The sequence below is a fragment of the Megalobrama amblycephala genome, linkage group LG8 (genome assembly GCF_018812025.1).
Source record: "Megalobrama amblycephala isolate DHTTF-2021 linkage group LG8, ASM1881202v1, whole genome shotgun sequence".
NCBI lineage: Eukaryota > Metazoa > Chordata > Actinopteri > Cypriniformes > Xenocyprididae > Megalobrama > Megalobrama amblycephala.
Genome location: NC_063051.1, coordinates 9,516,438 through 9,541,889, shown reverse-complemented (window position 1 = coordinate 9,541,889; position 25,452 = coordinate 9,516,438). Strand labels below are relative to the sequence as shown.

General features: G+C 37.4%; 1 protein-coding gene across 1 annotated transcript; it reads left to right on the top strand.

The window, feature by feature from the left end:
- The first annotated feature begins 7,096 nt into the window (after window positions 1–7,096).
- On the top strand, window positions 7,097–12,553 carry gdf5 (growth differentiation factor 5). The gene is made up of 2 exons (XM_048199119.1): window positions 7,097–8,538; window positions 11,293–12,553. The coding sequence occupies exons 1-2, from the start codon at window positions 7,911–7,913 to the stop codon at window positions 12,156–12,158; spliced, it is 1,494 nt and encodes a 497-aa protein (XP_048055076.1). The 5' UTR covers window positions 7,097–7,910; the 3' UTR covers window positions 12,159–12,553.
- The last annotated feature ends 12,899 nt before the right edge of the window (window positions 12,554–25,452 follow it).

Sequence of the window (25,452 nt, the reverse complement as noted above, 5' to 3'; positions counted from 1 at the left end):
ATTGAAAGATGAATGGTGCGTTTTCAATTTCAACTACAGCCTGGGTTTGTTTACACAAGAGGTGGAGCAAAAGCGCAAAAGAAACAGCAGAAAACGACCATTTGTGATTATCTCTTTAAAATAATCCTAACATTTACTGTAGATTGAGCAATATATTAATGCTGTCTCATTAATTGTTCTATGTCTGATAAAATCTCAAACCTGATAAAGTCTTTTAAAATAGTGGCATCTTCTGAGCATGTCACACCAAATTTACATTACAACCTGTGTATCAGAGGCATGTGTATTACAATATTCATTTTCTAGTCTATATGAGGAACTAAGGCAGACATGGAAAGTAAACAAGAACAGCAAATAAAGAAAAGCATCTTAAATGCAATGCAGGCAAATACTGTAAAGGTTAAAGATGTGCATTTATTTACTTTTGTAATTTGCAGATAGATTTAAATGCTACATTTATTTCTGTGAGGAAGCTTGGATAGCACTGAATTAAACCAGATGATGAGGTCACATGGCCTAAATGTAGTACATTATATAATACATAATGCTTGACGTGCAGTTTTTTTTTTAATATAAGTATATGGAATGTAGCAGAGCAGTACGCAATTTCTGCCTACTATATAGTAGATAAGTATGCGACTTGGGACGCACCCTATGTTCTGAATGCCTGCGGTGTGGAGTGCATTTGAAAAGTTGCCTCATACTGCCACCTGCTGATGTGTTTTAGACATTACAAGTAAATTGTCTTTGTCCTTTTAGATCTTTTATGGGGTTGCTCCTGTTTTTGTTTTTTCAGATATCAATTATGAAAATAATTTCTTTGAGAAGAATAAAAAAAAAAAAAAAAAAAAAAAATCTGCATTCTCTTACATTATTTGCGAAATCAGACCAAAAATATAGTCCAAGCTATTTTGTGAGAGGTAGTTTTGAGGATATTCAGTGAATGACAACAAGCTGTCAAACTATCTGTTTCTCACACAAAGCAATCATAAGGCTTCAGAAGATTGGATATATTTTGCACAAGTTATGTAGGCCAATTTTATTATACTTCAATGGTGTGTTTGTGCCTTTTTATGAAACTATTATTTAACAATTAATAGAAAATATAACTTTATCAGTAATTACAAACAAATCAACAGGTCCCAAACTTACCCATTTTGGATTATTTTATTTGGCCTAAATTATTATTATTATTATTATGTATAAAATGTTCTTTTTTTCAGTGTTTAAAACCCTAAATTAATTAATTTTTTAAATTTGTATAAAATATTCTTTCATTTAGTCTTTAAAACACCACAGAAAATTAATAACTACAACGGCTCATGTAGTAGGCCTAGGCCTATTTAGTTTGACCTTTCTTCCTTTGTTTTCTGAATGTAATACCCGGAATTATCCAAAAGAGGTCAATGTTGCATTTTTTTGCAGCCTGTTATTCTGGAAAAGCTAACTCAATCATACGTCTGTATTAATAGTTTTCCTCCACATGCTATCGGAAATGTCCTGCTTCCCGCTTCTGAAGTCGTGATTATGAGCTCGTCGCGTTCAAGTGCTTGTTGTCGGAAAGAACTGTAATCATGAAGGATAGGCTAACAGGTTTATTCTTGCCTGTTTCTTGGTTAATATTATTAAAGGGTTAGTTCACCCAAAAATGAAAATTCTGTCATTTATTACTTACCCTCATGTCGTTCCACACCCGTAAAACCTTCGTTAATTTTCGGAATACAAATTAAGATATTTTAGTTAAAATCCGATGGCTCATTGAGGCCTGCATAGGGAGCAGGGCCGGGTCTAGGGGGGGGCTAGGGGGGGCATTGCCCCCCCAGAATTTCCTTGTGCCCCCCAAAAATGAATAAGCCTACATAAACATTAAAAACGTCTTATCTATTGAATAAGGATCGGCCACTTTAATCACAGAAAAAAAAGTGAATATTATGCTTATAATGATATTTAATCTCACAAAAATGGACTTAAAATCCAAAAACATGCAAACTGGGAAGTAACGAACATTAATCAGAAAACACGTCGAAAACAAGTGTACACCTAATCTTCAAGCAAGTAGCCTAAAAAAAATATCACAATGAGGATCACATCTGCATCAGCCGAACATATTTTCTGCATGCTGAGATAGCTGTCAGCGAACATTTCCTCAGTAATTTCGTTAACAATGAATAGTTTGAACATTATATCCAGGGGCGGCGCTAGGGGTGGGCTAAGGGGGCTGGAACCCCAAATGTTTTTCCAAAAGCCCTGAATCTTTCAGGTTTGAGGTTTCTGTGCTGCGTGTTTTAAAGAGAAGTGTGCATCCGAAAATACAATGTAGACTGAGACTCTATATCACAACTAAAAAGATGTTTGAGCCCTCTTTCATGACCAGGTACAAGTCAATGCTGTTTCTTTGTTCCATTTGCACTCTGTACATGGGTTGAAGCTCTCAGTTTTGAGCTTCCAAAGTGCACAAGACTGATGCATTTAACCTTAAAATACACAAAAATTTTCTTACCGGGGGGGCATGCCCCCGGACCCCCTAGATGATGATATATAATGTACATTTTATGAACTTTAACCAAGAATACTACAAAAAACGCTCCTTTCAGGTCAGTAAATTAAAATGTCATTGGACAAATATAGATTTCGGTTAAGCCCCAAATGTTTACAATGTCTGGCTCCGCCCCTTATTATGTCCATAAATAATTCACATGGCCTACATAGCCAGTACAAATTAGGCTATAGCCTATAATTTGTTAGCCACAAGACGATTCTTGATGAATCAAAAAAACAAAAAGTTAGCTATGAATATTAGCCTAGAAAATGCTGCCCTACCAAAATTTGTGATTGCCCCCCCAGTCCAGCAAGCCTAGTACCGGGCCTGATAGGGAGCAATGACATTTCCTCTCTCAAGATCCATAAAGGTACTAAAAACATATTTTAATCAGTTAATGTGAGTACAGTGGTTCAATATTAATTTTATAAAGCGACGAGAATATTTTTGGTGCGCCAAAATAACGACTTATTTAGTGATGGCCGATTTCAAAAACACTGCTTCAGGAAGCTTCAGAGCGTTGTGAATCGTTTGTGTCGAATCATGATTCGGATCGCGTGTCAAACTGCCAAATTGCTGAAATCACGTGACTTTGGCGCGCTGATTCGACACAAAAGATTCATAACGTTCCGAATCTTCCTGGAGCAGTGTTTTGAAATCGGCCATCACTATATAAGTCGTTATTTTGTTTTTTTTTGGCGCACCAAAAATATTCTCGTCGCTTTATAATATTAATATTGAACCACTGTACTCACATGAACTGATTTAAATTTATGGATCTTGAGAGAGGAAGTGTCATTGCTGGCCATGCAGGCCTCACTGAGCCATCGGATTTCAACAAAAATATCTTAATTTGCGTCTTATGGGTGTGGAACAGCATGAGGGTAAGTAACATTATTTTCATTTTTGGGTGAACTAACCCTTTAAAGCCAAAATTTATGGAAGATATTTAACTTTGAATAAAATGTAGCGTCTGTTTTTTTGACAACCATATTCACCGCGCTATCTAGGCTAGACAAAAAGCTTCCTGATGATTCTAGAATTTCAGTCAAATGCTAGGCTATTTTCGCTGTTAAAACATATAGGCTAGATAATATGCTTCAAATTCGCATTCATATAGGCTATGTCTATGTAAATATGTACTACTTTAACAAAAAGACAAGGCGATGTTGTTGTGAAGAAAACTAATAGGCCAAAGAATACCAGTATCAGCAGCAATCATTCTCCTATCTGCCATGTTTAAAGTTTATGGCCCGCCCAACTCGGAAAATCGGATATAAAAATGACCTCCGAGTTTCCCAGTAGTAAATACAACTTGAGAAGGCATTCATGTCCAATTTCTCACTGGCCCCAAACCTTTCAGGAATATAAGAACAATCTGCTGTGGAAAACATGAATCATTCCAAACCTGAACATATAAGAGAACTTTTAAATTGTGATTACTTGGAAAAGTCATTGAAATTAATTAAATCTTTTTAAAAAAAAATAACGGAAAAGGGTTTGTCCAGAGTTGATAGGCAAGCACAAGTGGAGTTGAGACCACATGCGTATTAGCAGAATGTCAAAACTGTGGCTTCTCCTCCAGAACAAGAGCCCCTTTTTATTTCGTTTGTCCACGACTGCATCTGAGAAATTTCTGTGGTTTTGCAACGTCTAACACCTCGACAGCACATTTCTCTGCACAAGATACCAGCGTAGCGTGGCAATTTGGGGGAATGTGAAGGGGGTCAAAGTCGTACGGTGGGGTCCAAACGTCTGCGAGCACATTGAAAACCTGTTATTCAAAACCTGAAAGGTTTAAGGATTTTTAAGTATTCATTCAAACATTATGATATAAAGTGAAGAAGATTCAGATTATTAATCACAATTATTTTATAATCTGTACACTGACATTTAGATCTTGCTTCTTTGAAGTTCAAGATGCTCTCAAATCCTGCTGGAGAACATGAACATAAGGTTTTGCTCATGTCAGCTTGAGTGCGCCTTGTGCTGTGTTGAAAATCCTTTACCTAATTTGTGGTTCCCAGCTTTTTAAATTGCTTTTAAATCTCTCATTATGCTATAACATCACCAAATATTGAGTTCAATCTTTTTGTAAGCTTGTTTTCCTTCAAATAGCACAGTTTTTGTATTACTTTTTTTTGGAACTGAATGATTGTAGGCCTCATTGATCTGAGCTGATGCACCTCAAAAAAAAAAGGCACTCGAGGTTATTCTTCTCAAATAAATCAGTATCAGCTCAGATCAATGAGACATATGATCAATCAGTTCCAAAAAAAGAAATACAAAAGAAACAAGGTGGGGGAAAATGTACAAAAACTCTCACATTTTTTGGGGTTGTTTATACTCTGTGTGAGCAAAGTCAGCAAGTTTAGATCCAATGCAATAACAATAACTAGCATTCTCAGGAAAAAGAAAATGACCAGAACACAAACAATCCAAATACTAAGCCATTATAAAAGCATGCTATTATTTTCAATTTAACTATGTATAATTGTTTAACTATATAATTGTATGCTTTGTAATGAGACCATTTGTATTAAAGTAGAAAAATGCAAAATGGAAGCATTTGTATATTCGCACAAAAGAAATGTTCCTGGTGATCCATGTCACTGGTGTGGGGTAAACCACAGGCCATGTTTCCTCTGTCCTTCTGAAAACATCCTGAGAGACGTTGAGCACATCTTGGACAGTTGAAAATGTGCTGCGTTCACTGTTATGAGCGGCAGTTTGCTGGCCAGCGCTGAGGTTTTCACCCCTGGATGAGCATGTTTATGTGTGTGTGTGTGTGTCTCCTGAGCTTCACCTGCGCAATCCACCATTCCCTCCTCTGTTTGTCTACGGAGGTGGGTATTTTTTTCAATGTTCGGGAAGGATTGGAATGGTCTGTGTGGGTGTCTAACATAGCGTTACCAATAGTCCATATATTTAACTTGAGGAAATAAACTGTTCCTCCGCAGCTTTAAATACGAATGTATGGTCATGGCTGAGAAGAAACAGAGTTTCTACATCCCATAAACTTAAAGAATCTGTCTTGTGACCTCTGACCTTACACCAGTGTGATTATATTTAGATGATGTGGCAACTAAATCCATTCACCTCATTTGATCTTGTAGTGGTCAGTGAAAAATGCTTTCTGAAAAACTATTTGTATGTTACTACATGGCTCTGATCAGACAGTGCACTGTAAAAAAAAATATATATATTTTCATGATTTATCTCAACATTTTTTTCTTTTTTTAAATCAACTTCAATAAATAATGTGGTTCAGATAACATATTTTGAGTTTCTGTTGATTAAAACAATCTCCATTGTTTTAAAGGTTAGTTCACCCAAAAATGAAATTTCTGTCATTAATTATTCACCCTCATTCCACACCCGTAAGACCTTCGTTCATCTTCAGAACACAATTAAGATATTTTTAATAAAATCCAATGGCTCAGTGAGGGCTTCATTGACAGCAAGATAATTTACACTTTCAGATGCCCAGAAAGCTACTAAAGACAGTTCATGTGACTACAGTGGTTCAACCTTAATGTTATGAAGCGACGCGAATACTTTTTGTGCGCCAAAAAAAACAAAAAAAAAACAGATAGCAACAATATCTAGTGATTGAGTGATTTCAAAACACTGCTTCATGAAGCTCTGAAGCTTTACGAATCTTTTGTTTTGAATCAGTGGTTCAGAGCGTGGTGAACTATTGAAATTTCAAAACACTTATGATGTAACGAAGCCTCGTTTACTGAAATCACGTGACTTTGACAGTTTGGTACACGCTCCAAACTACTGATTCGAGACAAAAGATTCGTAAAGCTTCGAAGCTTCATGAAGCAGTGTTTTAAAATCACTCATCACTAGATATTGTTGATATTTGTTTTGTTTTGGCGCACAAAAAGTATTCTCGTCGCTTCATAACATTAAGGTTGAACCACTGTAGTCACATGAACTGTTTTAAATATGTCTTTAGTTGATTTCTGGGCATCCTAAAGTGTAAGTTATCTTGCTGTCAATGCAGGCCTCACTGAGCCATCGGATTTCATCAAAAATATCTTAATTTGTGTTCTGAAGATGAATGAAGGTCTTACGGGTGTAGAATGACATGAGGGTGAGTAATTAATGACATAATTTTCATTTTTGGGTGAACTAACCCTTTAACTCAAATGTTTAACTTTAATGAACTAAATTTTAAGGCAACCAGGTAACTTACTTTTTTAAGTTAAACCAACATTTATTTTTAGTGTAGTAGTTGAAATATTGATTTGAGTTAGTTACTACTTATTTATTTACTTATTCATTTGAAATAAACTACACAAAAGACAGAAATGACATAATATTAATAAATGCAATTTAATAGAATTTAATATGCAATATATAATATAAAGTTAGTACATTTATTTTCTTTTTTTTTTGTTTACAGGACATTGTAAAAAAAAAAAAAAAAAAGCAAAAACATGCAACTATCTGATTTTTAAAAATGACTTTCAGTGACGTAACCTGTAGTACAGATGATTCTGTCATATTATTAAATAATATTTTTGACTTTTTGGTTACTTGACAAAACACTTCACAACTTTTGAAGAATAAATCGAAATCTATTCTTTTTTAATAAGGGTGCATGATGAATAATCCTATATAAAATCAAGCTTAATAGCATTCGCACATCAACTCTTGGTTTGCATATCAAGTCATGTTTAATGCATGGTAATTTGCATATCAAATCTGACCTATGGCTCATAAACTCAGGATTTATTCTGGTGACCTAATGCAAAGCGTTTGGTTTTATGTATTCAGTGACTCATGCTGTAAGAAGAAATATTGCACTTGAATAAATCTGGACAGCATGACATCAGAGAGTAATTAAGCCAGTTTGCGTTGGAATTCCGTTTCCAATTCCTGCGCTCAGGTTTGCGCACAACTTAAGCACCTGCAGGTTTCTCTCTGTGTGTGTGTGTGTGTGTGTGTGTGTGTGTGTGTGTGTGTGTGTGTGTGTGTGTGTGTGTGTGTGTGCTGTTTTCACTGGACGATGTTCAAACTCTGAGAAAGAAAGAGAGAGTGAGGGAGAGAGCGCATTACGCCATCCTTCCCTCTTGGAAAAAGTAGGATTTTAAACAAGTCTCTTACAAGATATCAAGCAGAACCGCTGGACTTCAACGAGAGAAAGTTGCGCTGTTGTACCTACTCTTGGATCTCCACTCCGACAGAGCTGGATCACTATGGTTCTGAAGAGAGGGGCTCATGGCAATGGTTTGCGCAGAATAATCGATCAGACGTTTCCAAAGCTTCATTTTTACCTCTCCAAACCCGTTCATGGTAGTTCGCCAAGAGCTGTTGGTCATTTCTCCATCACCGAAACTCAGAGGAAGATCAGAGGATGAAAGTTCTGACTAGTCTCCCTCTTTTATTGGGCTTCTGGACTCTGTTATACCTGGTTTTCATCCCACAAGCGCTCTCCCTCGCCGGCGTGGCCGGTCACAGGGGCACCGGAGCGGTCAAACCCAATCCGCGGTTACCGGTGGCGCGCAACGGGACGACGCTCGTTAAGCCCTTTGACAACGCGAAGATCTCTCGCATCCGGGCTGGTCCACCTCTGATAAAGTCCGAGACTCGCGCCGCGGTACCTGTGAGTTTAGGGCGCAGGGAGGCCGCGCGCTCTTGGGTACCCAAGGATGCGGCGAGAGTCGCATCCTCATCTAGCATCCAACATCAAACGGGACACAATAAAGGAGTTTCTACGTTGAAATCCGCCGCGCCAGCTGCAATCAGGGCCGGTCAGACCAATCCTGCCGTGATGAAAAGCATCGCACCAGCACCTGCCCATCTGAGAGGGAATGGCGCATTAAAACTAGAGGACAGCGAGGAACCCAAACACCCTTTAGTGACGCCCCATGACTACATGCTGTCCCTGTACTGGTCACTGACCAGCGGAGAGGTCAATACTAGTGTCCTGCACGAGGCTGGGATGGCCAATACCATCACCAGCTTTGTAGATAGAGGACAAGGTATGGTATACATATATACTCTGGCTTGCATTAGAGAGTTCTGTTGTATGAACATTATAGATCGGGGCAAGTTGTCACATGGGTTAATTGTCACAATGGTTTCGAATCAAAAGTCCAATTACAAAAACTGTGTCTTTTTCCCCTCTAGCAGTGGTTTTGCATGTTTAAATAATTATTAAAATATAATATTTCATATGGTATTCATATTTTTGTTCATATAGATGTTTTAGGTAAAAGAATAAACACAATAAAATCACACTGGTTTATTGGGGGAAATTGTCGCTTGTTTTATTTAACATTTTATTAACTACATACTAATAGTTTCATACGAATTTAACTCTTTAAAACTAGCTGAAAAGCAAGTAATTATCTGTTTTATAGCAGCCTATAGTTCCAAATGTGACAACTTACCCCATATGTGACAACATGCCCTGCTATTAGAATGTATGTCTATTTATTCTCGAGTAGGAAGTGTGATAACTAGCCCCGGTCAAGATTTTAAGGTTAAAATTTATATGAATGCATAAAGGAAAGTGTATATTAGTGGACTTTTTTTTCTTTTGTCAAATCAACTTAGATAATTAATGTGGTTCACATAACATAATATTTTGAGTTTCTGTTTATTAAACCAATCTCCTTCATTGTATTAACTCAAATTTTTAATTTCAATTAACTCAATTTTAAAGCAAACAGGTAACTTACTTTAAGTTAAGCCAAAAATAATATTTTACACTGTGTATTACACTATACCATCTTTAATCATTTTTAGCTTTTGCAGTGCTATAGTCTAATTATTTCTGAGAATAAATATTCCAAACAGTTCCTCAAAAAAATAATATGAACTCATAAAAAGTGCATATGACAATGGAACAAAAACATTAGAAAGGAAAATGTTTGATTTAGATGAACGATAGCCTGTCTAACAGCAGGATACTGCTGTCACTGCTTGAAATGTCACGTCAACTACCCATTTGAAGTCTACTGCATTTACGCTAAATTGTCCTTTTCTGTTTATACAAAAAGAGAAGTCAGTGGATATAAATTTCGAAAACATCTTATTTCTGCTTAGTATTGCACTACACACTAAATCTACACAATCACCTTTTTTTTATTTTTTTTTTTATCCGGGTCTCTGACCCAAACCAACTGTGTCAATATGCATCTGGCATAAGGCTTTTGATGGACCTCTGCTTAAAGTAAATAAACTCCTGGGCCGGTTACAAGTAGGTGGCCTCAATATGTTTTTATTTTTTTCTAAGTAAATCTGTTTAAAACAGCATTTAAATGGCTCTGCTTTCTGTAGCTGCAAGGTTGACTCCTCAGAAGCTCTGAATGTTTTTAGTTTATGCTGTGTGAAATACCCTTTGCAGATTTATAGTTACCACATCCTCTGTAGACCTCGAGCAAGAAATACATGCACCGTTCTTCCCCACCTAAAGGAAACGTTTACCTAAAAAAGATAATTTACTCACTCTCATGTTGTTTCAAACCTGTAAGACTAAGACAAAAGGAGCTTTTAGGTCTCCATTCACTTTCATTGTGTGGAAAAGAGCAGCTCGGAACATTCTGCTAAACATAATCATACAGGTTTTGAAGGTGAGCAGAACTTCCATTTTTGGATGAACTATTTGTCTAAGTTTTAAAAGCCACCGCACATCAAGTCCTTCTACATCAGTGTAATTTATGCCACCCCACACACACACACACACACACACACACACACACACACACACACACACACACACACACACACACACACACACACACACACACACACACACACACACACAAACATACACACACAGCACTAATCAGTTGCACTCTCTCTGCCCCTCTCCATGTGCTTCAGATGGATTTTTTCAGCCTATTTTAGTGAAAGCCATATGTCACGGTGGTAGGCACACTGGTAAATAGCTGCAGGTTGATAATAATGCTGTGTTTACAGTATGTTGTGGTCTCCAGGCCAAGTTCGTCTGGTTTTAATAGTCTTTTGAAAGCAAACTGTTCTTGGATAAAATGAAACCTTTTGATTTTTATAATGCACTGCCTTCATATGCATTGCATGCAGAGAGAAAGTGTGCTCTCTCTCTCTCTCTCTCTCTCTCTCTCTCACACACACACACACACACACACACACACACACACACACACAGTGTGAGCTTTGTAGAGAAGCTTAACTGTCTTAGAAAAGATAAAAGTGATTGATAATTTTACTCTTTTGTAAATAAATATCTTAATCAATGCATGTCCATGCCATTACCATTCAAAATTTCCACAAAACCACAGTATTACCTTGTTTATGATGTGCAAATAAGATGGTATTACCATGGTAAATCATATTATTCATACAGTAAATGTTAAAAGACATTGTGTCCAAAAAACATGGTAATGCCATTGTCTGTCCAAATATTACAGACATTTGCAAAAACATGACATTGCCATGGTACATGTTAAAATGGTAGTTTTATCATGATAGCATGTGCAAAAAAACAGGGTATAACTATGGTAAATAACCACAGAAATCACTGTATTACCACAGTAGATGTACATGGTACATGGTAGTACCACTGTTTTAGTCTACTATCACAGATGTTTATGTACAAAAACATGGTGTTATGATGGAATCATAAAAAAAAAACCCACGCCATGCTACTTTTTGTGTTTTGCTTTTACATGGATATAATCAAGTTAAACTGAAACTAACAAAGCAATGCAAAGGCTATTTTTATTGACCTTTGACCTTAACTTTTGCAGACGACCGAGCGCCCCTGCTGAGACGCCAGCGGTACCTCTTCAACATCAGCTCAATGGAGAAGGAGGGTCTGTTGGGCGCAGAGCTGCGCATCCTCCGAAAGAAACACATGGACTCTCGTAAGGCCATGTTTGCTGAGGGCATGGCAGCTCTGAGACTGTACACCTGTGCGTCAGGTAAGCACAAAGGCCAACTGCTGCAGATTCGACCTGTCGACCCTCACAGTGCCCCTTACTGGGAAGTGTTTGACATCTGGAAACTGTTCAGAAACTTTAGAAACTCTCCTCAGCTTTGCTTTGAGCTGGAAGCCGTCGATCAAGGCCGACCGCTTGACTTGCGATTACTCGGCCTGGGTCGAGCGGGAAGGCAAACGAAGGAGAAAGCCTTCTTTGTGGTGTTTGGGCGTACAAAAAAGCGAGGGCTCTTTTACAACGAGATCAAAGCCCGTTCAGGTCACGACAACAAGACTGTGTACGAGTACCTCTTCACCCAGCGTCGGATGCGTCGGGCACCGTTGCCACGTGGGAAAAAGCCACCCAAGAGCCAAACCAAACAGCGTTGCAATCGCAAGCAGTTGCACGTCAACTTCAAGGAAATGGGCTGGGACGACTGGATCATCGCTCCTCTGGAGTACGAGGCCTTCCACTGCGACGGGGTCTGCGACTTTCCCATCCGCTCCCATTTGGAGCCTACCAATCACGCCATCATCCAGACTCTCATGAACTCCATGGATCCCAGGTCCACGCCGCCGACCTGCTGCGTCCCGACCAGACTCAGCCCCATCAGCATTCTGTACATTGATTCCGCCAATAATGTGGTGTACAAGCAGTACGAGGACATGGTGGTGGAGAGCTGTGGATGCAGGTAGCGAGATATGAAGTCTTTCAAAGAGCAACCAGAACAGAAACCTTTTGGGTCTTCGTGACTTTCTTTGCCAAGAGTTTTATTTTATTGCCAAAATCAAGAGTACGACTTCCATTTGCTGATCAGCTTTAGACTATGAACATGCATTCGGCGTGGAACAGGGTTGTGCACCATTCAGAATTCAATTGACATTGTCTTTTAAATTCCAGTTTAACTCTTGGATTAGAATGAAGGTAGCAAACGGGTTTCAGAATTGCAATTTGAATGTGAATGTAAGGTAGTATAATAAAAATGAACTTTAAAGGATTAGTTCACTTCAGAATTCAAATTTTCTGATAATTTACTTACATGTCATCCAAGATGTTCATGTCTTTCTTTCTTCAGTTGAAAAGAAATTAAATTCCACCAATTAATTTTCTCCATATAGTGAACTTCAACAGGGTTCAATGGGTTGAAGGTCCAAATTGCAGTTTCAATGCAGCTTCAAAGGGCCAGGAATAAGGGTCTTATCTAGTGAATCGATCTGTGATTTTCTAAAAAAAAAAAATATATATATATATATATATTAATACTTTTTAACCACATTAAAACTGAAAATATGAACTTTTAACCACTTTTTAACCGTCTTTGCATGTTCACTTTGTAAACGCTTGCTTTGTACTTCCATCTACGTCATGCGTGACCTTTCTAACGTGTTTACGTAATGCGTGGCGCAGGACGAGCATTTGTGGTTAAAAAGTGTATATATAGATTGTTTTTTTTTTTTAGAAAATGGCCGATTGTTTCACTAGATAAGACTCTTATTCCTCGTCTGGGATCATGTAGAGCTCTTTGAAGCTGCACTGAAACTGACATTTGGACCTTCAACCCGTTGAACCCCAGTGAAGTCCACTATATGGAGAAAAATCCTGGAATGTTTTCCTCATAAAAATTTCTTTTCAACTGAAGAAAGAAAGACATAAACATCTTGGATGACATGGGGGTAAATTATCAGGAAATTTGAATTCTGAAGTGAACTAATCCTTTAACCAGTCATTTTAACCAGAAAAGCAAATGTTGTCAAGACAAACTTTGATTGCTGGATTGATTGTTTGAAAGTTTTGAAAAAAAAAAAAAAAAAAAAGTTTTAAAAGACTTAATATTTGAACGTTTAACTTGAATAGCATGCCATATTCCAGTAACTTTTAAGGATATTGAACAAAATTAACTGGAAACAAAAATGTGGCTCCAGTCTTACTTTTTGAAAACTAAAGGTCATTGCAGGAAGTGACATCACAATCATTAAGCAATATTACTGGAACTTCAATTTGAAAACTTTTGGCAATATTTATATATTATATTACACTTTATTCAGTTATTATATCCACACCTATAAAATGAAATAAGTAGCTTGTGACTCTAGATAGATAGATAGATAGATAGATAGATAGATAGAGGAAAAATCTCTATATTACATCATAATATAGATTAACATTTAAGGACTAGGGTGGAAGAACACTTATTTTCCCAGAATGCATCACTTGTGATGAATTTGTTTGAATTGCAGGTCAGTAAATTCATCTTCCGGTCATTGCAATTCAACTTCCTGTGGGGTGTGGCCAATTTGATTCAAATTCACACTCATAAATAGACAGGGAGCCAATTCTTCCATTCTGAATTTTGCACAACCCTGACCTGTAGAGATTATTATCAACATCTGGAGGGTGACATAAAGGATTCAGAACAAACAAACACTGTTGCCTTTACATTTTGTATTTCTTTGTTTACACAAACCTGTGTCAATGTGCCAATAAAACGCCACAGATTCCCTAGTCAAATGCAGGTGTCTTCTTCTAAACTAGCTGAGGGCTTCTCTAATAATGTATTTGTCTGTTAGCGATGCTCAGTCAGCCCCTGCTGGTAGATGTCATAACCACACCATCTGGCTGCTAAAAACATCTTTCTACACTGACAGCCATTCAGTAGTGTATTCTGATGGAATACTCTTAATTGCAAGCAACAAATATTTCATTATATTATATTATATTATACACTATATCTTTAGATTTGTGAATCTTGCTGGTGAAAATACACCACTACTCACCAGAGGCGTTTTAACAGGTTGATGTTTTTGTCCTCACATTATTAGCTGCTCAACAGAAGCACATTTTTAAGTATTTTTTTGTTAACTAAACTTGATTAAATGTCTAGTTGTTATATAAAATGTGGTGTTTTTCAGCTAAATGTCATGTAGTTTAATGCTAAGTAAATAGTTTATTTTTCTTTTTTTAATCTTCGTTTTACAAAAGAAAAATGTTGCAATTGCTTTTAAAGTGCTTTTAATTTTAATTTTTTTTTTTTTGATCCAGTTCAAGGTTACTCCCCAAAGTAACAGCATGTAACGCATATTGTGATGTAAACCATTTTGAAACAAAACGATGGTTTCAAAACTTTTTGTACAAATATAGAAAGGTCTAGAATTAAATTCACTCCATTTAAATGACATGTTCAAATGTAATTAAACAACCATAGCACAGATAGTTTGTCTGCACTTTCATTTTTTTTGATGTAAATAAATGGAAACTTTAAACTAAGACTTTTACAATGCAGCAGATATTCATAATAAACAAAAACGACCCAGAAAAAAAGCTTCAAGTGATTTTCTTTGCAAGCATTTTCTATTCAAATTCAAATGTTTTTGCTAGCAAGACAATGTTTTCACCAAAAATAATGTCTGTTCAAACTAAAAGAAAAAAAAATCCTGAGAAATGTGAGAACAAACAATCAGAAACTTAAAAGATGACAAATCTGTTTCTATGGCACTGCTTATTAATTGATCCCCATATAGCTTTGTTGTTTATGACGCTTCATAAAACTGAATATTCTCTATTAATCACTGAACTACTGCTTATTCTGGTTTTAGAATACACTGAAAACCTGAACTTTGAGGTAATCAGTTACATCATTTTTGAGTTAAGAAATGTAAAGTTTAAATAAGCAGAACTGGCTTTTTTGTACTCATACATTTTAATTGCCCTTAAATTGAAATATTTGAGTAAGCTAATTCATACATTTAACTTAAAATATCATGTAATCTCAACTTAAATATTTTTAGTAATGGAAACTTGGCTTGCTTTAACTAGCTAATTCAGTGAATGTTAACTGGCTAATCAAAAAAACATTATGTAACACTTAATTTTAGCATTTACTCTCCCTTTCGAGAGTCATGGCAAAGCATGTTGGGAAACAGAAATCACAGCCCAGATTCAGTTAAAATTAAATAAACAAGTTCATAAAACTCAAAACAATGAAATAATTCAGATTACTTAAAATGTGTCAGTTTTCTGATCTCAAAAGAAAAAAGTTCTAAATACTCATAAAAGTTAATTGTTTGAACTAATTTAACCAATTAATTTTTTTGAGGGTTTACAGTGTATTCAATAACAAGACAAGCAAAATATCTGGAAATTCAAGTATTTATTTAAAGTTTAAAACATTTTCACTAATAAAAATATCAAGACTTGATATTCTGCTTCAGTCTGATTTAATGTGGATGACGCATTTGAATGTTGCACATTCATCTCCTATAATACCAGGCAACTTTTATGGGATAAAATCGGCTCTTGTAATTTATTTCTTAAAGCATGGAATATCGTATAATTTTTTAAACATTAAAACGTCTGTCTAAGCGATAACATGACTTGTTTCGGCTCTTGTAATTTATTTCTTAAAGCATGGAATATCGTATAATTTTTTAAACATTAAAACGTCTGTCTAAGCGATAACATGACTTGTTTGTATGATTAAGTTTTGGTTGTTGCCCTGGATCGTGGCAAAGTGTCAAACTAGATCAGATTGTACAGTATCACATAGTCTTACAGAGACGTGTTTTGTTTCCACACATAAGCAGAACCACCTGTTCGCTTGGATTCGAGGGTAGTTTTAACCCGTGGAGCTAATTGAATACAACTTTAATTGCCCGTCCATTAGCCTGTGCAGATTTCACAATGATACTTTGGGAAAGCTGACAAAAACACATCTACATTAACATTGGCCAATGGACACTCGCACTCTCTTACTTTTATAGAGTTCCTGCGGCTTTGAGCGAAGAGTGTGTTTCCTAAACCTTAATCTCTCCCTTTCCCTCCATCTCCGTCTTTCAGGCTTAACATTTTTGTTGGCTTGTTATCGGCTCTGGCAGGGAAACCTTGACCGATGTTTAACATTTTTGCAACGCAATCTTATATTTCCTTGACAGATGCCTGTACAATTCTATTATATAGCAGGATACCACGTATTGGAAAACGAATTAAAGATGTAAGCATGCAGTGATCAAGAAAAAACAATGTTTAAGGAAGATTTTTTTCCTTTAGATGGGGGAAAGGATAAAGTTTAACAAGGTTATAAAACTCAAGAGAGAAAACGTAACACCCAAACACTCCTGTAGAGCCTATGAACTCCACGCTCAGAGCTATATATTATGCTTTTATGTCAAATATACGCTACTTTTCATTTAAATACCATAAAAATTGTTCTTTTCTCAGCAAGTTCATGACCTAAACTTCTTCCTAGCCTAACATGTGAAACTATGACAAAATACTTCTCTATTAGTTACTATTAGTAACTCTCTATGCTTGCGTCTGAAAGCAAATAGGCAGCTGACTTGTTGCCACACTGTCTTATCAGGCAATGACTTTGCAGGCAGCATTTGTGCATGAAGGTACCTGCACGAAATTGATTTCGGAGAGACTTCTGAGGCAGCGTAACATTTTATTGATCTACAGTGAAATAGATCGAGCTTTGGTGATAACTATGTTTAACTACTACCATAGTAATTTCTCCCTAGAAATGACATCAAAAGTGGAAAACAATGGTCAAAATGTACATTTACACACAAACTGACCACTAACTGCAGCTTTATTTTTTAATTCAACTGTCACAGAATGGAAAGCACAGGATTGTGGGATATCAAAGGCAGTGAAGGATACATCTAAGCTGCCTTCAAAAATCCATCAAATGAAGGCATGACAGGAAGTGAAGCTTAGATTGGATTCGGACGTGCCTTGATGAATGCATCCTCCGAAGGCAGCATTTTTAAGCTTTTGGATGCAGTCTTTCTTCCACAATGTCTTTACAGGACCTGAATGAACACACGTTGCACCACTTTAGTTAAGTAGGCTATTTCAGCACAAAACCCAGAAATTGAATCATTTTCATATTTTCAGTTTTAATATTGAATCCCTAAAAAAATCACTGTAAAAAAAAAAAAAAAAAATGATGTGATCAGTAAGTCATGCCAACATTTTTACATTACTTTAACTCAATCAAAATAATTTAAGCAATTTATAGTTATACAAGATTCAACTTGATTTTTAAAGTCAGTTTAATTAATTAATTAGTTGACATGACTCATACAACCAATTTGATTATACTTAATTTAAGCCAGCATATGAACTTAAGTTTTTAACTTAAATAGGTGTAATTTTTTTTCTAGTGTAAATGCAAATAAACAACACTATCAGCAAATACATTCATTTTCAAAGAATTCCCCTTCAGGATGTGCCGTGTTTTGGAAAAAACGGAGGCCAACTGTAGCATCGGCAATCCGAGCCAGACAAACTTTGATAACACAGCCAATACAATGTCATTTGGTCAGGCAAAAGACCACCTTTGTCGTTCATGCATAACCTTCCCAGCTTGCCTGGACCTCCTGGTTTTGGCTGCCGTGCTGACATTCTGCAGATTGGCCGGTATTATTCCACCCCCAGCTTTGAGATCTGCTGTTGAGAAAACACGGGAGAGCCTGATGGATCAATGGCATGCATACTTTCATGACTTCAGTCACTGGATTTGGCAGCTGCTTCCACGCATCAAGGCATTCCAATGGAGGCAGATAATTTTATCTGCCTCCTCCTATTTTATATCGCTAAATGACATCAGAACACCATGTAGAGATCTGTCACGGCTAGACGAATTAGTAGTGATACTTTGAGCTTTAGTACTAAATCCACATAGCACATCTGCTCGCGGTACAAGGGTGAGAAGGGGTGTTTAAACTAAGGGGAACTGGAGGATCGCAGGTCTATTCTGATAGGCTACTATGGGGAAAAGTAATGAATCAATGCAAATAAAAAAATGCAATTAATCATATAATCATGCATCGTTTGGGCAAATATTAAATCCTCCTGAGTAGTAAAAAAAACCTTTCGCAATTGCAGTTCTCATCATTTTTATCTTTTTTATCTCACAATTGTGAAACAATTGCCTTTTTGATTATTGATTATTTTAAACTTTCTCATAATTACCTGTTTAAGGTGACACTTTACAATTAGATTCCACTTAGCTAACAATGTAAAAACTTCTAAAGCATTATTAATCTTAGTAAATATTGAAGTTCATGTTAACTAATAGACTACTAAATGTAAGAATTTTCATGTATTAATTGCTTTTTTGATTTGCCAATGTGTGAACAGCCTGAAACGAAACTTCAAAAACGACACCTTCCCCGAATTCCTTTGTTGTCTATGAAAGCCCGTTGACTATTTTTCTGTGAAGGACTCAGGACGTTTTTGCCAGGAAAATCAAAAGGATGTGACGTTTACGCACGCTCCCGACCTCATTACCTCATCTGTCAACATGATGCCGGTGAATTGCAGAGCTTGTGCAAACATATCAACATCGCTACGATCCAACGCTTTAACTGCTGTTTTCTCACCACTGTCATTTTTGTAATGTGTTTATTTTGTTATTGAGAAGAAAGCGCTCACATATTTAACGTTACATATTCATCTAAACGTCGCTCTCAGCAGCGTAACGGCGTCTGGATGTTCGTTAACAGTATATGGATGCAAAGGTAGGCTATTTCCAACTTATTTTTACTTCTAAACTAAGAACGAAAAAAAACTTCGTCCTGGGCCTTGAATCATGTTTTGTCTCTTGTGTGCACAAGAGCGAGCACGAGAAATAAGTTGCTGGCTGCAGTTCAATGAACGGCCATCGGTGGCACTAATAACAAGTAGCCCCTTTAAAATCAAAAGTTGTATCTGCTAATATGATTTAATGGACCTGAGCTAACATGAACAATGAACAGTTGTATTTTTATTAACCAACAAATGTATTGCTCGCTAATTACTTTAAGACAGATTCTTATGGACAGATTGTGTGGCATTCTCTCATTTTCAAAAATAATGAACAACTACTCAAAATAAAAGAAATTACGACTCCAGTAACATTAAATACAAGTTAAAATCTGAATCCAGAAGCAAAACCAGTTGAAAACCACCAATTTAAACAACTAGTAACATGACGCGCTGCGGTCTGCCTGTCCTTTCCTTTGCTTTGACGTTGATTTTGTTCTATTCTTTCCAATGTGGCCAACACCTGCGGTACTACATGTACATTTCCAGTTGTCACTGAAACTGGAGTCTCTCAAAACATTGGCAGGCCACCCTGTGGGAATATTTATTTTGTCCTTTACATCGTGTTTTATTGTGTTTATTGTAGTATGCCAGGCACGCTCTCTCCTCACACCCGACTAAAATGGGAGCTGAGGAGGCGGAATTTACATTAGAGCTTATAGTTTGTTGAAAGATGAGTACTGCATCCCGTAGCACTGATGTATAGCACATTGTAAGAGCAGACGAGAATATTTCAGGCCCGGATCTACTTTGTGCACCCCCGTTCTTTCAGTGGTGGTTTATTTGGTTGATGGAGTGGCAAATCACACAAGTCATGCTTCATGCAATAAACGTTATTTATTATTGTTCAATTGTACATTTCGCTGGAAGCCTTCTGGGGCCCAAGAATAGAAGGGAAGTGGATTTCCAAAAGAAAACAGGTTCCGCTGGGAGTAACATGGCTTAGTATCAGCTGTCAAATGAAACCGAGTGCTGCTTGTATTGGGATTTCTAGAGAGTACAGGTATGTTTTGTTATAACTTTTATTGCATTTGGCCAAAGAATGAAACCTAAGCCTGGTGTGTAAACACACAGTTATGCCATTTAAAACAATGCTGCAGCGTTAGGCATCGAACCACCTGATGCTCATGTACACAGTGATGTCATTTCCCGTGTAAAAATGTGCACCCCCCGTAGCATATGAAGTTAAAATATTGATGAGTTTTACATTATAAAATGCTTTTAAATGCTGCCAGTGAAGGGTTTAAATTTTCACCTTAAAAATGAAAATTCTCACCCTCATGTTGTTCCAAACCTGTATGACTTTCTTTCTTTCATGGAAAACAAGTAATTTTGCATAATGTCCTGTGCAGTTTAGTTTTGAAAGTATGGGGACAAGGGCTTCAAATCTGCTAAAAATGCACCATAAAATATAAAACTAGTTCATATGACTTGTGCACTAAATTCTATACAGACTACTTTAAGATTAAAATTCAGAATGGAAGAATAGGCTCCCTTTCAGCTCATGAGTGTGAATTTTAAATAAGTGGCCACAGTAAGATGAATTGAAGTTTCAATCGGAATGACAGGAAAAGTAATTAACCTACCAACCAACCAACCAACCAAGGAACCAACCAACCACAATCAACCAAGGAACCAACCAAAGAACTAACCAAGGAACCAACCAAAGAACCAACCAACCAAGGAACGAACCACAACCAAGGAACCAACCAAATCAACCAAAGAACCAACCAACCAAGGAACCAACCACAACCAAGGAACCAACCAAATCAACCAAAGAACCAACCAACCAAGGAACCAACCACAACCAACCAAGGAACCAACCAAATCAACCAAAGAACCAACCAAGGAACCAACCAATCAACCAAAGAACCAACCAACCAAGGAACCAACCACAACCAACCAAAGAACCAATCAATCAATGAACCAAACAACCAGAATCAACCAAGGAACCAACCAAAGAACCAACCAACCAAGGAACCAACCAACCAAGGAACCGAGCAACCAACCAACCAAGTAACCAACCAAAGAACCAACCAACCAAACAAACAACCAAGGAACCAACCAACCACAAACAACCAATGAACCAAACAACCACAATCAACCAAGGAACCAACCAAAGAACCAACCAACCAACCAAAGAACCCACCAAGGAACCGAGCAACCAAAGAACCAAGCAACCAACCAAGGAACCAACCAAATAACCCATCAAGGAACCAAGCAACCAAAGAACCAACCAAAGAACCAAGGAACCAACCAATCAAAGAACCAACCAAGGAACTAACCAACCAATCAACCAACCAACCACAACCAACCAAGTAACCAACCAAACAAACAAACAACCAAGGAACCAAGGAACCAACCAACCACAAACAACCAATGAACCAAACAACCACAATCAACCAAGGAACCAACCAACCAAGGAACCAACCACAATCAACCAAGGAACCAACCAAAGAACCCACCAAGGAACCAAGCAACCAAAGAACCAACCAAAGAACCAACCAAGGAACTAACCAAGGAACCAACCAATCAAAGAACCAACCAAGGAACCAACCAAAGAACCAACCAAGGAACCAACCAACCAAGAATCCAATCAAAGAACCAACCAACCAAGGAACCAACCACAACCAACCAAGGAACCAACCAAAGAACCCACCAAGGAACCAACCAATCAAAGAACCAACCAAGGAACCAACCAATCAATCAAAGAACCAACCAACCAAAGAACCAACCAACTAACCAACAACAACCAACCAAGGAACCAACCAATCAATCAAAGAATCAACCAACCAAGGAACCAACCACAACCAACTAAGGAACCAACCAACCAAGGAACCAACCAACCAACCACAACCAACCAAAAAAACAGCTAACCAACCAAGGAACCAACCATCCAACCAACCAACGCAGCATTTCCCAAAAGCACCATGAGCTAAGTTGATCGTAAAGGTCATTGGTGGCAATTGGCTCTACGATCTACTTAGGCTTACAATGCTTTTGGGAAACACAGCTCAGGCCTATAAAACTTTCAACTCCAAGGCAAATTTTTTCAAAACTTTCAAACAAAGTTTATACAGTCAACATTCAAAATTTTGCTTTACTAAATAAAAATTAATTTCTTTCAATTAATTTTAATTTCACTATCTTACGGTTAAATTCAAACTCAGTTGTATTACACAGAAGAATGTTAATCAAACGGATTTGTAATGGCATAAGATGAGTAAATGATGAAAGAATTTTCATTTGTGGGTGAAATATCCTTTTAAATCACCATATGATTTACCTGTGTTTTTGACTGAACTTATTTTAAGAATATTACAATAGAGTGAAACAGGTCAGATTCATATTCCATAAGTATACAAAGCACCAAAAGTCAGGATCTCCTATGTCCTTTGGAAGCTTTCCAGTCTTAAAATCATGGATAAACTAATACATGGCTACAGAATAGAGAGGGAGTTCGGACAAATGTTCGGCAAAAACATAGAGGCGCTTCTGTTCACCAGATTGATAGATCATAATGACACCTACGCACAATTTTGATTTGGCATCAGCCAGAGCTCATTATTCAAGTCTTCAGAAAATGCTCAGGTGTTGAAAAATAATATTTGCAGGACGGTTCAGGGTCTCGGCCTCCACAGACCGTGTCTTTATACCTGCACATCCTTCTCCTGCTTCCCTGCCCAGCATCTGTTCAAACAACTGTAATCAGAGCTTTCAGTAAGCACAGGCTATTCCCACTGAGAAATTTCCAGTGCTTACACAAACACGTCCTTAAGTCCTCTTGTTATGATTGGCCGTCATATTCCTACCAGTCACACACAGGTATACGAGCACTGTGTACGCACACACACTTGACTTTATAAACTGTGACGCACAAACTCGGTACCAGTGTGCTGTCATCTTAATACCCTAAAACACACAAAAAGAGCTTTCATCAGGGCAGTTCTTCAGATGGGCGCTCTGAAAATCCATGAGGATCTCCAAAACCAAAATGAGACTGTTTATGATGTGCTTCATTACTTCACACATCTACAAAGTGTAGCTCTTCAGTCTGCCTGGCTGATACATTAAATATTCACATTACATTTTCTGACGATATAAAAACAACATCATGAATATTGCTATAATAGAATTAATAATTAATTAAATACATTATACATTTATAAAAATCGATAAAATGATTGATGTTGACATAGCCTTTTCTTCTCTATTGCAGCGTATATTCAAGAGAAACAGTTTCTCGAACAAGAAAAAAATGTAGGGCGGGGCCTGATTTTGTACATGGGGATGGTTGGATGGTTGTGGTTTGCTATTGGTGGATCTCATGTGAGTGACAGGTTGCCCGGTTCTCGCGCCAGTAAACACATCATCAGAGAAGAGATGTCGCTGCAAGAGGGAGGGAAAGTTATTTTTATTAAAGATTGACAATTTATGTTTTTGTTTGTTTGTTTTTTTGCCTATCTAGGCCAAGTTTTTAGGCAAACTAGGCAGCCAGAAAACTCTTCTATCAGAAATGTGAAAGTGATTGTTAAGTGATTATTAATTGATTAATTAATAGTACAATAATAATGTGCTCTCATTTTGCATTTCGAGTTTGCTGCCATCTGATTGGTTGACGCCTTTGGAGGGCGGGATTCTGGAGACAAGTCATGTGGAAGATAGCAAACTGGCTACATGCTTACATCACCTGTAAGTTAGAGATGTTTTAATAATAGTTCTAGTATTTAATAGTATTTAAAATTATGTGGCAAAGACACCATTATAATTAGTAAGTTTGATTTCCTTGAATCAGTTCTATATGTATAATTATGTTTGTGCATATAAATGGAAATGAAAAGGCCTACATATCATTCGTCCTTGTGTGGAAAATGTGTCTTGATTATCTATAACTAGATTATGGCTGTATTTTACTGATTAAAAAATGTTTTATGCAATTTCAAAACAAAAATATGAGAATATGAATATCATCCAGCCTTGCTCATCACAGACTATATACTTCACCAGCCGAGCGTGTTCAGTGTCAGAGCTTGAATCACTCCCGTTCTTGACGTTTCTGGACATTTCTGCATTCTCCTGCTTTCTTTTAGCTTGTATCAGAAACAGGTGGCACTCGCAGAGCCGCTCCGCCGCTCTCTGATGAATGAGTTGAGTGAGGGATCTTGTTAAGTGTGTTTTTATCGGCTTCATCTGAACCCTGCCTTGAACTGCTGCTTCCTGGGGGAACAAGTCATGTAAGAACCGACTTTTGTTCATCGTGGTTTTGTGCAACGTGGCTTCGACTAACATGCTGACAGTTTCTGCATCTGGCACCGAATGTTAACTTCACTTGTGGCGGAGCGGGGCCCCAAACTGCGCGCACACACACACACACACACACACACACACACACACACACACACACACACACACACACACACACACACACAAGTACAAGATTCCACTGACATTCTCACCTATTACCCGTCATTTAGAAAACAGCGCGCTCTCGCTCTCTCTGCAAGGTGCTAGGCAAACATGCCGGCCCTGAAATATGACAATATCGGCACTCTCCAAAGCAATTTCCTTCAGCACGGCTTTGCTCTAAGGAGAGACAGAGAGATTGAGTAGCCCAGGCTGAGAAATATGCTTCACTTTTAAATGTTTTAGGGTGTGTTCACGCTTGGCAGGTTTAGTTCCATTAAAACAAACTCTGGTGTGATTGCTTTGTTAGCGCGGTTCATTTGAATAAGTGTGAACACTGCCATCCGAACCTTGGTGCACACTAAACAAGCAGACCGAGACCACTGAAATGTGGGGTCTCAGTCCGCTTCCAAAATGTAGTCTGACTGAAAAATGAACGCAACACGGACCAAAAAAACAAGACGTGATGTTACAAGATGTGACTCTAAAAAGGACTCAAGGTTGTTCTCATCATAGGAGCTATGTTGCCCATTACAGTTTGGTATACAGGCATCAGAAACACCGTTTCCTTGTAGCAGATCTTCATTTGTGTGCAACAGACGAATTCCTGGTGCTGCTTTGACTCCTTGATACATTTTATAAGCGCTTCACGAGTTCTCAGCTGGTAAAAATACCATTATATGTACACGCATACAGCGAGCACATTTAGCCCAAAACAGCATTGTTTTGGATGTACCTAAAGATATAAAACAAAAAACCGCTTTTATGATGTATATTTTTGTATGGAACTTATCCAAAAACAATGCTGTGTGCTGTACTAAATGCGCTCGATGTATGTGCGAACATATGATGGTATTTAATTCAAAGAAGAGCTTATAAAATGTCTAAAGGAGTCAAAAGAGTGACAAAAAGTTTCAAACAAATGAAGCTCTGCTGCAAGGAGATGACGTTTCTGATGCCTGTATCGAACTGTAATGGGCAGAGTAGCACCTATGACGA

Excerpts from the sequence above, each read along its gene's own strand:
- gdf5 (XM_048199119.1), top strand. The coding sequence starts at position 7,911 with ATGAAAGTTCTGACTAGTCTCCCTCTTTTATTGGGCTTCTGGACTCTG. Across the intron at positions 8,539-11,292 it reads CTTTGTAGATAGAGGACAAG|ACGACCGAGCGCCCCTGCTG; the intron begins GTATGGTATACA and ends TAACTTTTGCAG.